This window comes from Simochromis diagramma, unplaced genomic scaffold (genome assembly GCF_900408965.1).
Source record: "Simochromis diagramma unplaced genomic scaffold, fSimDia1.1 OVJJ01000487.1, whole genome shotgun sequence".
Lineage (NCBI taxonomy): Eukaryota > Metazoa > Chordata > Actinopteri > Cichliformes > Cichlidae > Simochromis > Simochromis diagramma.
This window is the reverse complement of record NW_024387305.1, coordinates 3,266,273-3,280,878: the sequence shown is the minus strand read 5'-3', so window position 1 is coordinate 3,280,878 and position 14,606 is coordinate 3,266,273. Positions and strand designations below refer to the sequence as shown.

General features: G+C 41.9%; 1 protein-coding gene across 1 annotated transcript; it reads left to right on the top strand.

The window, feature by feature from the left end:
- pycr1b (pyrroline-5-carboxylate reductase 1b) lies at window positions 1-9,817 on the top strand. Its single transcript, XM_040004754.1, has 9 exons — window positions 1-154; window positions 684-767; window positions 886-956; window positions 1,073-1,252; window positions 2,753-2,860; window positions 2,987-3,100; window positions 6,435-6,527; window positions 8,293-8,456; window positions 8,679-9,817. The coding sequence occupies exons 2-9, from the start codon at window positions 701-703 to the stop codon at window positions 8,854-8,856; spliced, it is 975 nt and encodes a 324-aa protein (XP_039860688.1). The 5' UTR covers window positions 1-154; window positions 684-700; the 3' UTR covers window positions 8,857-9,817.
- Window positions 9,818-14,606: the final 4,789 nt, after the last annotated feature.

The following is a 14,606-nucleotide window of genomic DNA, read 5'->3' as shown; positions in this document are numbered from 1 at the left end:
GCTCTGAGCTCACATGTGGGCTGAGAAAAAGGAAGCCACGTTGACACAAAAAAACTGGTGTTTTTTGTGTGTTTTTATGACACCGGGAAAAGGCGGTCACATCGACACTTTATATCCATCAACGCAGAAACATCAGTTGGAGCGTCTGGATAAGGTATCTGAGCATGTTTAATATGTATCCGCCATGTTTCTCAGTCATCTATGAGTGTAAATCTAGCTAAAAAAAAGTTAGCTGGGAAGGGAGCTCAACGGCTAGCTAATGGCTTTATCATTTCAATAAGGATAACGCTTCATAGATTAACGCCCCCTAATAGTTGCTAATTGGTTGTGTAAGTCAGTATTTAACACTGAAAACATGTGAAATCGTGGTTTACGTGGATTTGTACACTGCAAACACAAACTCAGTGCCTTTAGCTCCGTGCACATTCAAATAAAGGCTGAGAGTATTTGTATGATATACGGCATTTAGATGGGTTTTATTTAGATGTAAAGCTCACTGTAAATCAGTAACTGCACTCATATCCTGCTGGAGTCAGCCATGGGTGCTGGAAGAGTGTCAGATGAGTCTTTGGCCATCATTTGTTGTCCGGGCCAGCTCCAGGACGTTTTCTCTCTGCTAGTCAGGCGTAAAATGTGAAAAGTCTGGTGGACTGAGATGACTCTCCCCCCCTCCTCCACTGTAGGACAGAAGTGCCACATCATGAGTGTTGGATTCATTGGAGCGGGCCAGCTGGCTCATGCACTGGTGAAGGGCTTCACTGCTGCAGGTGATATGAGTCTTTTAGCTCTTTTTCTCCACTTTGTCCATCTTTCTTGTGACTCTGGGCCTCAGTAAGGACTTATTTTACAGCTGCCATTTATTCCTCTGCTTCCACCTGTCACCAGGTGTGATCGCCACACACAGGATTACAGCGAGCTCCCCAGACACAGACCTGCCCACGGTATCGGGCCTGAGGGTGAGAAGTTTCCACATAGTTATTGTGATATCACCTGTCCTTCCCCGCCTCTTCACGTCTTAACATCTGCAGTTTTCATGACAAGTACCCCTGTCTTTTTTCCTCTTTTCCTGTAGAAAATGGGAGTGAACCTGACAACAAGTAACAAAGAGACCGTCAACAAGAGTGATGTGCTCTTTTTGGCTGTAAAGCCCCACATTATCCCCTTCGTTCTGGATGAGATTGGGCCAGACATCGAGGACCGTCATCTCATAGTGTCTTGTGCTGCAGGTGTTACCATAAGCTCCATAGAAAAGGTGAGCATTGCTCTCTTAGTTCAGTTTTTTCAATTAAAGGGGCTGTACCGGCACTAATAAATAGATATAAACTAAAATATGAATAATGTTGCATTAAAATCGGTATTTACAGCATGTTCTCTATGTGGATGATTGCATGTTTGTAATTTTCCTGGGAGTAAATTTAATAGAGAGACCATGATTTGAGTTAAGTTTGATAAAGTAGGTCTTTGTTGTACTTTGAAAGGAGGAAATGTACACACTTACCGTAAATGCTCCAAATGTGTTTTACATCTCCTGACTTGTTTCTTGCATATCTTTTTTTTTTTTTGCGCCTGTCCCGTTTGGCTCTTTTGCCATCAGAATTATTGTCTAAAGGCAAAGAAAGATGCCCAACGGATTTACTTTACCAAATTGACCATCCCAGCCTTGCCATAATGGTCCATTTGATTCACCTTTTATTGTTTATTTTATTTTCACTTGCTGAATACGGGACAGACTTGACTGGAGGAAAGAAGGGGAGAAAGAAAGAGGGAAAGAGAAACAGCTGAGAAGAGGGACGACGAGGGAGAAGGGCAAAAAACAAAAACCAACAGAATGGGAAGAAAAAAAAATGCATCTATTGATCACCTGGATCACCTGTTGAGAAAGGAAAAAAGAAAACAAGCAGAAGAGAACAAGAGTAATAGAATAAACAACATCACAATGATATATGGGAATATGACAGTAAATACTAAATATTAAACATTATTGTGCAGCACATAAGATCAACAGAACACAGTGTGCTTTGAGGTAGGAGCCAAAAAGGGTGTAGTTTGTGGGTGTGATCACCCGTGTGTACACCTGTGAGCATGGACTGCGCTTGTTTTTTTTGTTTTTTTTAAAAGGTTCCTTCATGTAATGATCTGCTAGAGGGTGTGGGGGGGCCACAGCCCCGTCCTCCAGGGCATGAAGCAGGTATGGAGGAGATCAAAACTCCAGACATCCAGAGGCCCCCAGAACACAAGAGACCAAGGAAGACTAACAGAGGGGCAGCCGCGCCACTGTCCCAGAAAGAGCTGAGGAGAGTCCCAGATGAGGGCTCACTCAGCAGCCGCGGAGCAGAAGCCAGAGGGGGTTGCAGTGACGCGCCCGTGAGCTCCGCCGGCAGCCAGCTGTGCCTGAGTGACCGAGCCCCAGGCCGAGAGGCCGGGGGCACCCCACCTCCGAAGTGGCCCGAGCGAGCCCCAGGCTCGCTCGGGCCGCCAAGGAGTGAGCCGGTGTGTACCTGGACGCCCATCCCCAGACACAAAGAACCACCAACGCACCGATGTCTGAGGGAGTCCGCCACTGGCAGGGGAAGTGGTGGTAGGGGGAGATAGGCCTCCAAACCTTGGAGGGCCTAAGATGTCCCCAGAGAGGTGGCGTCTGATACCCAACCCATGTGTCTTGCATATCACTAAGTTAAATTAAGCTGCTCTGGTGTGATTTCAAACACGTCTCATTTACTGACATCGCCTACATTTCCTATTAATTTTACAGAAGCTGCTTCAGTACCGCTCAGCTCCTAAAGTCATGAGGTGTATGACAAACACTCCAGTGGTGGTGAAAGAGGGAGCTACAGTGTATGCCACTGGGACACATGCAGAGGTAAAGAGGGATGAATCGCCTCGTGTTTATTGTCAGAAAAGATAAGATGTATGATCAGGTAGTGGGATTTCAGCTTTATTTTAACCCCATTAACATACATTTTGTCACTGTGGCATTTTTATCAAGGTGGAGGATGGGAAATTACTGGAGCAGCTGATGGCCAGCGTAGGCTTCTGCACGGAAGTGGAGGAGGACCTCATTGATGCTGTCACCGGTCTGAGTGGCAGCGGACCTGCCTACGTAAGTCACTTCGGGGGTGGTTTTGTTTCCCGGAAGGATGACTGTAAAGTCTGATGGATCCAGGTTTTGGCTATTACAGTGAGGCCTGGCACAGATGAAATAATCTGAGTAATCCTTCATCCTAAAATAGACTACATTGGAGCCTGGTGCAGAATTCATTCATTAAAGAGGACCTGTTATACTCATTTTCTATTCTAGCCCATTATGACTCTGCTAGAATAGGTTTTTGTGCGTAAAAAGGTTTCTATGCCTCCAAAGAAGTTTTAGTCTTTCCCAAATAGAAAATCAACAGCAATCTGATAAACGTAACCTTTTTTTAAAAAAAGTTATTCTTGTTTTATTTGCTCAAGGTTAAATACATTATCTCCAGACAGCCAGTAGATTTCAGGTAACAGTGACATCTTGACTATATGTGGACATGTGATGCATATGTCGGGTGTGAGCCCCCCTAAGGACAAGCTTGAGCCAGGTAAAGGGGTTCAGTTAATTATTAATCAGTTATTCCCTTTAAACTGTGCTTTTATCTAAATCCTCAGTTCACCCACCGTCTGAAAGGAGCCGTTTTAGATCCCTCTTAGTTAAACAAAATCTGGTATTCTCATTTCCAGATCTTTATTTCTTTCTTATGGGACTCCAAGTAGTAATAGTTATGCATGATGGAAATACAAAGTTTGTTTATCAGGCCCTCTGTACAGTCTAAAAAAAAAAAAAACCTCTTAGCTTCTGGGCTGAACTCTTGTAATCTGTATATAATCAGTATAAAACCAACCAGACAGCGTCGGCCGCTGTGCCAGACTGAAGACACAAGTGTACGATCATGTCAGTTTTTATCGCAATTTCAGTTATTTATCAGTACAGATGCTTAGAGATTTACACATTATACAGAGGGAGATGTTGCAACACTTTGAAAAGATGAGACTTCCTGGAACAAAAAACAACTTTGAAAAGAGAAAAAATGTATTTGGTTCCAGGTCTGACTTCCTCCCCTTTTTATACCACCAATGATGTCGAGATTTTGTACTATACTACAGCGAGTACTCGCACCCCCAGCACTGGTATTTATGATACAGAGCAACATCACTGTAAACATAACACTTTTTTAAAAAGTGTGTTATTGTTTTATTTGCTCGAGCTCCACTCCAGCTCCTCTGCAACCCTGAACTGGAGAAGGAGAAGAAAATTGATAGATGGGTAATAGATCCCCTTTAAAATTTTGCAGCATCCTTCATCTTACAGTGTGTCTTACGAGGAATTTATTTATATTTTTATCAAACCACCCTCTCCATTTTGCACTGAGCTACTGGGATTTATGTGGATTGATGCAGGAATGATCTGATACGCTGTATTTTTCGAAGACTGGTTGCTATTACTTCTGTTTATCTTCAGCTGTCAGGCTTCACAGCCTGGTCTGAAACTAATCATTAGCCTTTGATAAATTATTTAGTCTATAAGATGTCAAAAATAATGATGTGAAGCGTTCGATTCATGACAGGATGTTGAGAAAAGTAAGCACTTCTTCATAGATGTAAGCAGAAAATGTCTCTTTTTCTGATTAGGTTGATTCAAGAACACATTGTTTTGGCTTCGTACCTGCTAGTCACGACTGCGCTGACTGTTTAGAAACCTTTGCGTGTTCACTGTTTTTCAGTGACTGGTAATATTGTGCACATGGTCTCAAGCTTGAGGTCTAGATAAAGGAAAAAACATTGGCAGGTGTGTATGTATATATCCTGTCCATATAAAGGACCTTTCGTGTTTGTGCTGTTGTGGTATTTTTGGGCAGTTTTGTCATATCCTGTCCTTGGTAATTACCTGTAGTGCCACGAGTGTGTTTCCAAATTTCAGTCCTCTTTGCTTTCGAAAATGTCACATCAAATTTCGTGTGTAGCAGGCCGATGTAAGCACTGGTGGAGGAAATCAAGAGTAAATGTGTCTTTGGCTGATGTCTGCATAGAATCTGAGCTTTAGCAGAGATCTTGTAAGAAAGCGCACTTGAAAAATCCTGACTTGAAATCTTTGCAGATTTTCTTTTTCTTCTTGAACGATGGTGTTGGTGTTAGAAGTAAAACGTTCATGGGGAAAGAGGTGTTTAAAAACTTTTGTAGATGTTTTGTATTAGATTTGAGTGTTGATTCTTTACAAGCAGTTTAATTCCAGTGATAAACAGAACATAAAAGCTTTAAAGTTACTTCCAAAATGAGTCACTAGGGGCGTTTAAAAAGGCATGCCTTTGGCACGACTTGCTTGTAGTGGGACTCTGGCTTTGGGCAGGTATTTCTAAATACATTTGAAGGGCTCTGAGGACGGTGCAGCACCGTCCAAAGACATACAGTTTCTGGGGATAGGTTGATTGATTAATCCAAATTGCCCATAGGTATGAATGCGGGAGTGAATGTGAGTGCGAATGGTTGTCTGTCTATGTGAGTTAGCCCTGCGACAGACTGGCGACCTGTCCAGGGGTGTACCCTGCCTCTCGCCCTGTGACAGCTGGGATAGGCTCCAGCGTCCCCCATGACCCTGAAAAGGATAAGCGGAAGCGAATGGATGGACGGGCTCTGAGGATTATTTTCTTTTTTCTGAGCTGGCTGTTCAACAGCATATTGTAAAAACTAGTTCTGGGAGAGCATTTAGTTTCCTGCCTCACACTATACATATTTAGTGGAATGTAAAGAATAAAGGAGAAGCGTAAGAAAACTAATCAGTAGCTTAAATTGATCTCTACCCTCACTTGTAGTTTGTTGTCCGTCATTGTTTCCTTCACCATCCAAGAAGTCAAGGCAGATGGTTGTGTCTCCCTGTTATTCATTCTGCTGTTAAAAGGGAGTTCTTCCTCCCTACTGTCGCCAAGTACAACTCACAGTCGATCTTCTTACCTTATATTATAATGCACCTTTGAGATCTCTGTTATGAACGGATGCTGCAGGAATAAAACTGAATTGAACTGTGAGGAAAAAAATAACATTGTGCAGTGCAACTATTGCCTCATGTCTTCTATTGTTGTGGTGCTGCTGGCCAGTTTAGACCTAGTTGGATACATTTCTGCCTCCCAAAAATATTTTCCCATGGCACTGGATGATTTGCAGATGAAGCTCGCAGACTGTGTCCACCAGGATTTTATTCCTTCCTCAACTTTTCCTGCGTACCGTTATGTAACATTGTATTTCTCAAATCTGTTGAAATGTGGGGTGGCTCTCAAAATAAGCCAAGGGAGGAATGGCTCTGGTCTGAAACGGGCCAGGTGATGTTGAATTTTTGTGATGGGTTTAGATGCTTTAAAGACATGTTGATGACTTTCTTGTTGCTTAAAATAATAGAAAATGTTGTGTTTATACAGGCGTTCACAGCCCTGGATGCTCTCGCAGACGGAGGAGTGAAGATGGGACTGCCGAGGAGGCTCGCTGTCAGACTTGGAGCTCAGGCCCTGTTGGTCAGTAGTGCTAAATCTGTGTGTCACATTCAGGTCTCTTCTGTTGCACTTATTCTAAATATTAAGTTTCCTTGATCTGCTACGCTGCATGTTTGGAGGCAACAAAATTATTAAGCTTGAGTTGCTGTTTTCAGTGCATCCAGCAATTTTGCCGTCTGATAACTGCTGACTTTTGTTCAACGAAAAAATAATGAAACCCAAGAAAAATAAACACCTGCGGGGCACTCGGGCTTGCCAAAAGAGGAGGAAAAGAAGAAGAAAAGGATAAATTTTGATCCTGCAGCTCTTTTTCTGCAGGGTCTGCACAAATTTTAAATTGCTCTTTTTAACATTAAACTTATAGTTTGATTCTGTTTATACGGCGCTGTTGGGATGTGATTAGGCTTTGGCAGTTTATCAGAGACATTACTGGAAATTACTCATTTCAGTTTTTGTTATCATGGCAGTTGCTTCAGGCTTCGTGTGTGTGTGTGTGTGTGCGCGCGCGCTTACAAGTTAGATGTTATTATGAATTGTTTTCTACACATTACTTGAATGGGCTGCACAGATACATCTGGGGACTCATTTGGTCTTTTTAAAAAATAAATAAATAAAATAAAAATGTATCTTTTTTAGCCCTTTAGTTGAACAATAGCATCCACAGTTGATTTACTCGAGGATAACTCCTTAGTCTTTTATTGAATGGGCTAACCCATCCAATCTCATGGTTTTGTTTTGGGGTTTTTTGGTGGGGGGGATCTTTTCACCGCTGACTCGCTGGCGGGGGGCTATTGTGTCGATATCATGTAGCTGCTTCTTCACCCCATGTTTGGATGGGCTCCATCTCCTTTGTTTTATATTGCAGCTGGCAATGAGCTCATTTGAGCTCCTAACCAGAGCTTGGTTCTTGTGCTGTTACCCTGAGCTTTGTAAGGCTGCACAGCAGAACAAGGACTGCTGTTGACGTATGCAGCACCAAGACGATTGTATTCCAAGTTATGTATTTTTGGGGGGTGGGTTGTTTTTTTTTTTTGTTTGTTTGTTTGTTTTTGTAGCCGTTATTGTACAGAAAGTAGGGACAGAGCCGGGAGGAATGACATGCAGGGAAGAATCAAACCCCGAGCCCCTGCAGCATTTCGCCGTACGGTTCACTCACTCAACCACGAGAGTTAAAACGACACAGAGTTTGTGTTGAGCTGAAGAATTAGAGACAGTTCTTGGATTGAAGGGTAATGATATTGCTCTTTTTTTTTCCTTTTTCTTTTTTTTTTAAGTGGTGTTAATTTGTTTCTTACTCAGTAAATTAAGAGAAATGGTAACCAACCAATCATCTAAGGTGTCATTCAAATATTCGCTGTACACCAGCATGGTGCCGGAAACCTATTTGGCTGGGGCCATCAAATGTGATTCTGCATTGCGTACGTGCTCCATTTACAACAGAAGTGACACAGGATAAAACAGATCAGCAGAATTTGCAAACGATAAGTGAGAGAAGACGCTGAGAAGCAGGAGGTTAAAGCTTCACAACCCCTAGTACCCCGCCTCTCGCCCTATGACAGCTGGGATAGGCTCCAGTGCCCCCCGCGACCCTGAAAAGGATAAGCGGAAGTGAATGGATGGATGGATGGAACCCCTAGTGGCATACAGAGCAACTTTATTATTTGAGCTACGCCTCAGACTTTATTCTCTTGTCCATGCTCTATAGAAATGGATGCCAACACCTGCACTGTTTCTGCAATACCTCCTTTATTTTTACATATTTCTCATGTCCCCGTTTCACTTTCAGGGAGCAGCAAAGATGCTGCTTGAGTCGGAGCAACACCCCGGCCAGCTGAAGGACAATGTGTGCTCACCAGGGGGCGCCACCATCCACGCCCTGCACTTTCTGGAGAGCGGTGGCTTCCGTAGCCTCCTTATCAATGCAGTGGAGGCTTCTTGCATCAGGACACGGTGAGAAAATCAGAAAGTCGTTAAAAAAATGTAAAAATTGCAACTGTATATTTCTCAATTGACCCATTTTCCCATTTACTCCACTTTTAGTCCTGACTCAGTTTTGTGACATTTTAAATTGTGTGTCTGTCTTTATCCTTTAGTTATAGTTATCATGGCACACACAGACAACCTTTCATTTTTACTGTACTCCTGACATTAGTATTTCTCTTGTCCTCGCAGGGAGCTGCAGTACCTGGCAGACCAGGAGCGCATCTCTCCAGCAGCGATTAAGAAAACCACGTTGGACAAAGTGCTGCAGCAGCCTGGAGTCACAGTCGGTGGAGTGGCTAATGGGAACAGCAAATCAGGGCTGAGCTTATTCAATAATCGCGGCTCTGGGCTCAAGAAGAAGAACTGAGTACACAGAGTGGCAGACACACACACACACACAGACACACAAACATGTTACAAGTTTAAGTGTGCCGGCACGTGCACATGTGGACCTTCATGCTGTACATCTATTCAGCCATAGAATTTCAAAGACAGACTCAGGACTGCTCCGAAATCGAATCCAAATGACTTTGCAAAATTATTTATTGATACTTGATTGACGTGCGGACAGCGGACCTCTTGATGACATCGCCACATTACACACAAGCACAGATGTGCTTGTGAACGCTGCTCACAGTTATCGCCTTATGTTGTGATGTGGGATTGCTGTATGCATACACTCACTGAAGAGCAAAAGTGCATTAACAATCTGTCTGTCTGTGCTTTAGCTCTACGGTCTCTGGGGCTGTTAAACGGTAATGACCCAGTGGGCCATCATGAGGTCCTGGTGCACGCCAGGCAGCAGATGGTTGCAACATCAAGCTGTTAATGTACGTCTTAAATGTGTGTCTTTAAAAAAGAAATGAAACCATGTAAATCATCATGTACCAAATAATTATCATTTCTCTTTGTCTGACAGTGTTACAAAGACTGAATGCAGATGGAACAAAAATGTTAACTTTTTTTCTTTGTTGTCTGTCACATATAAACACTTAAGGACATTCAAAGATCATTTCAAACTGTTATACCTCTGACTTCAGCATTGCTGTGCTTTATAAAACCCAAAGGCACTAATTAATGTATTTTTCTTTTTTTTTTTTATGGAGAACAATGTGATGTTCCTATATGGACGGGCAACAAGAAAGCTTAAATCATCTACACAGTGCATCACAGATCATATGGATTATATGCCGGTCCTGTTTACTTCTGTATTGCTCTCTGAATTTTTACCCCCATAATGTTACATATAATGTCTATTTTACCTGGTGCAGCAGCCACTGAATTGGTATGCAAGTCAAAAAGTTGATATTAAAGAAACAGAATCTGTTTTCTTTGTTCATCCTCTTTTTTTTTTTTTTTTCCTTCCCTGTTTCCCGAACGCCATTATGCATGTTTCATTTTTATAGTTTACGCTTATGTCCATTAGCTGGTAATTAATGTGCACCCTGGCCTCCAGATGGCGTCCTCTGATCAATGTGACCCATTTAAGCGCGCCTGTAAAGATCAAATTACCGTCTTCACGCTGCTGCCTGTTAATAGAGGCTTAAAAATCAACCTTAATATAGCATCACATATAACTAAACCACCTCCCTTATTGGAAAAGAGCATTAGCTGTAGTGCTACAATTACATGTTTTATACAATCTCCATTCTAAACTCTCCCTGTGTCGCGTATCATGTCCTCTCGTAGGTCACCGCCTTCTGAATTCTTTCCCAATCAGATCTCTGTGTGGTAAATTTAGACCTTGTGTGTGCTTTAAATAATGAGAGGTAGACCGGTGTTTCCTTGCTGGCCTCGAGATGCATTGTGATTGGTTGTTTGAAGAGGAAACGCACTCCAATTTTAGACACCTTCTGTTAGCAAGACTTATGACCAAGGGTGGGGGACGTGGTTTTTCTCTCCAGATTCAGTCCTCGTGTGTCCTTAGTCCTCGACGAGATCAGAGACATGAGTGGGGTGGAGCAGGTGATGGTAGGCTACTAAAAGTACCACTTAAATCTACGGAGGACCAAAACTGCCAAAATAGAAAAATAAATAAATAAATTCTCAGTGAGAAATAGTTTTAGGATTAAATGTACCAGATATACACAAAGCTATAAATTTAGACATGAGTTTATTCAAAAATGTTGAATAAATTATTATTTTCGAAATAAAAAATTTTTTAATGAATCTCAACATTCTAAAAGACTATTACTGATTTATGAATGTGTAAATGTTTCGTGTTTATTGATGTGGAGCTTGTTAGATTGATCAGTTCAGTGGTTCCCAGCGAAGCGTCTAACCAGAAAGCGGTTAGCTCTAGGAGGTCATGAGATATTCTGTAACAGTTTATCACCCAAAAATCTGCATCACTTGTCAGATTTCCCTGTATTCAGAGAGTGGCGCAAGCCCTAAACTGAATTCACTTTTCGTGCGCGTTATTAGTGTATTACTCATTTTTTCTGCCTGTGTGTGTATTTTGTGAAGTTCTAATTTACACTGCTGTTAGTAACCGGGTTGGTTATTAGTTAAATGAATTGACATGTGTTCAGAAATTGGATCACTCTTAGACGATCCTCCCAAATAACCTCAAACTCCCATTTGTGCTTTTTCTAGTGATTCCCCCCATACAACCAAAAATGAAGCCCAGTTAATACTCATAGAACTGGAGTTACGTCCAGTAACTATTTTTCAAGCAGAATTTCTTTACAAAATGTTTGTTTTTGATGGATGATGCTCCCATACAGACAATTTTAACCAATAAATAAATTCTACACTCATCAGTTATTTTATAAGGTTATTCAGCTGTTCACCTTCTTGTTAACACAAATATCCAATCAGCCAATCACATGGCAGCATCTCAATGTATTTAGGTATGTAGACATGGTCAAGATGAACTGGTGAAATTCACATCGGGGCCATGTGGGTATTAGATGCCTCAGTTTTGTGTTGTGTTTTGTCCTGCAGGAGCTAACTGGAGGGTAAAAAGCCTCTTAAGTTCTACACTGGCCCAGTGAGTTACTCCTTCCTGCAGACTCTTACCACCGGCTGCTCTTTAGTTTCTTTCTTCTGTTTTTTACAGACACTGCTACTCATCCATACATTCTTTGCATCACTGTCTTGCCCATAAATGCAAGTTCTTATAAGTCTAATAAGTTTTTAAGTAAATGAATTCCCATGTTTTTAAGTCTCGTCTCCCATTCCTTGTCACAGTCTGTGAGGTCCACTGTGACATGAGTCAAGCATGCATAAATATAACAGTGAGTGACCAAAATAAATTAACTCTTTGGCTTACAGAGATTTTCCACAAAGAAAAAAAAAAAATGAACAGGACATTATTTTCTTTGCCACCCAAATGTAAGTAATGGTTTCAGGCTGGAAACCCCTAGAAAAATGTTCTTGCATGTGCTAATTTGCCCTGCTTAGTAAATCTGGCCCTAAATATCGAGTTTTGAATTAGCTGATAGAAAAGGGCAGAAGTTCAGGTGCATTTGGGGAAATTAAGAGACAGTAGCTACTGCAGACTTCAGGTCTGTAAAGTACTTTTCCGATTTTTGGGCCCATCACTGCGCTCCAGGCTGCTACATTTTGGATTAACAAATGGCACTTTGTGTTGGAATGAGATAGGCCTGTGGGTGTATTCAGCCAATACACAGGTGCATAATGGCGAAGCAAAATGATGGAAGAAGGGTGATGGTTTGTGAAGAGCCATGTCCTCATTATAATTGAACAATTTATAGCTGTTGTAGGATTAGTTTATTTTCCTTAAACTAATACACACACCAGTGTCCCTTGATTAAATTGCGTCCCTCATGCTCTCAGCGGACTCTGGCTGTTTATTTGTGCGTGCAATGGTTTTTCTCTGCCGCTGAAGTGTCTTGGTAATCCCTCTTTTATTCCGTAAGGTTATTCTCCGCTTGCTCCTGCCGCTGTCCGTTAAGATTAGCCATTCCTGAAGAGACTTCCATTTGCTTCTCATTATTAGACTTCTGTTACCTTTCGTTGGTCGGGCGGCTTTCGGCGGCTCTCTTCCACCCAAGGTGAAGAGGATGTGCTCTGTGTCAATCATCTTGACACTGGCTGAGGGTCTAAGATGGCAGTTCAGTAGTAGTTAATCCTGAGTGGAAAGTTTGTGCATAGTGTGTGTGTATGCGTGTGTGCGCTCTCGCTCAGCATGGGATTTCTGTCCACAGGTAGGCCAGATGCTACCTGTCATCCCCATTCAATCAGTGTAATCACTGACCTTTGCAGTAACACGGTTGTTTGCATATTGTGTCAAGGCCAGGAGGAGTGCCAGAAACCAAGAGGAGTGGATAGATGGAACAAACATTCATTTAATCCTCTCCAAAATGATAAACTCACACAGACAAGCGAGTAAATAGGTGTTTGTTTTTCAAGTTCCTCTGTTTTTGCTTTCTGTGCACTCAAGTGTGGTGTCAGCAATCTGTGTGTGCAAGTGTGTGTGTTTGTGTGTGATCTGAGAGCTGATACAGTATCAGCTTTGTGCAGCTGTATGGTGAAACGGCCCCAGAAAGAGGAAACACTGACGGTTATCACACAGCCAGTGAATCTGCAGTATGGGCTTCCCTCTATTGCCAACTTGCAAAGTACAGAGCGAAAGGATTCCTGGAAACGCTGACCTTTATTTACCTGATACTTATCAAGGAATCAGACAGGTGCACAGGTGTGTACATGATGTACCAAAAGCATTGATCAACCAGCTTTTTAGCACCCTCTCTACGGTTTTAGCAGTATTATATAGAAGTACACTTATTTGTTTTTCATGTGTGTTGTTCTCATTAATAGCTTTCATATAGAACAAGAAGAGTAAAAACAAATAAAAATGAAAATAATCAAAATTACTTCCAATTTTACTCTCACCCTGTGGCTTGCAGGGTTGGTTTGTTTGTTTTTTCATCTTTCCTCTCTTCAGAAGCTGAAAAAAAGCCCACTCCAATCCATTTTCTTCTGCTTATAAAATTCAGGGTTGTGGGAGGTTCTGGAGCGTACCCCAGTGATCACGGGGCAGGAGGCAGGGTACACCCTGGACAGTTCGTCAGTCTGCTGCAGGGCTGGCACAGAGAGACAGACAACCATGCGCACTCATATTCACACCTACGGTCAATTAACCTAACATGCGTGTTTTTTGAACTGTTGGAGGTTTTTTGTGCTCCCACTGTCAAGACTCTCATTCTCTCATTCTCAATAATACATTTCAAAATCACATATTGTGAAAGCATAGGGTTAGCAGTTAGAGGTAGGGTGCTTCTTACAACTACTTAGTCATGGTTAAATGCATGAGTTAGTATAATCAGTTACTTTCCACCACTAGCTTTGTGGTTCAGGCGTTCCGTTTTTGTGTGGCTGCAAAACCAGTGGAGGAGCAAGTAGGTAAAGCTTTTAATTAAATTAAAAAATAATGAATTTTCATTATGCAGACTGGCTTATTTCACACAAAATATACATATAATAATGCTGGATTTGGATTAGCATAATTTTAATATTTTTTACTAAGAGTGGGGCTGCTTCGACATATAAAGAGCATTAACACTGTGTTTTTCCTTGATATCCTATACAAGGGCTCACATTTTCGTCAGCAGTCTTGGCATGGGTAGCTCTTAAATCAAATTCTACACTGACCTCATGTATATATTAGTCATTTTCATAACAACTCCCCCCTCACCCCCCACCCCCCATTATTATGTTCACTTTCAGCAGCCTGGTAAAGATTTACTCCTCAAAGGCCTGTGCACGGCCAAGTGGAAATAATCGGTCAATGAATATGTAATACCAGCTATCCCCTATAAACTGAGTGGCATTATCTGGAAATAGGCTGCTAATATTGGCAGAGTGCTTCCTTGTCTTGCATGTGAAGTCGTTAATTCCTCAGAAATGCTAATGGATATTGATATACTAATGTACATCAGCCCTTAATTTTGTTTGTACTGTAAGCGAGGATTGGTAGCTCATGGCTGTTTTATGTGTTACAAAACAGGGAAGGAAGTGTTGCATGACTCTGACTACTGGCCAGACAGGTGCTCTTCTGCGGAGCAGAAAAGAAACAAAATCTCATGTGAGAGAGGCTAATATTTTAAACAGCGCAATTTATTATGACTTGGTTGATGGAAAAGGTGAGCC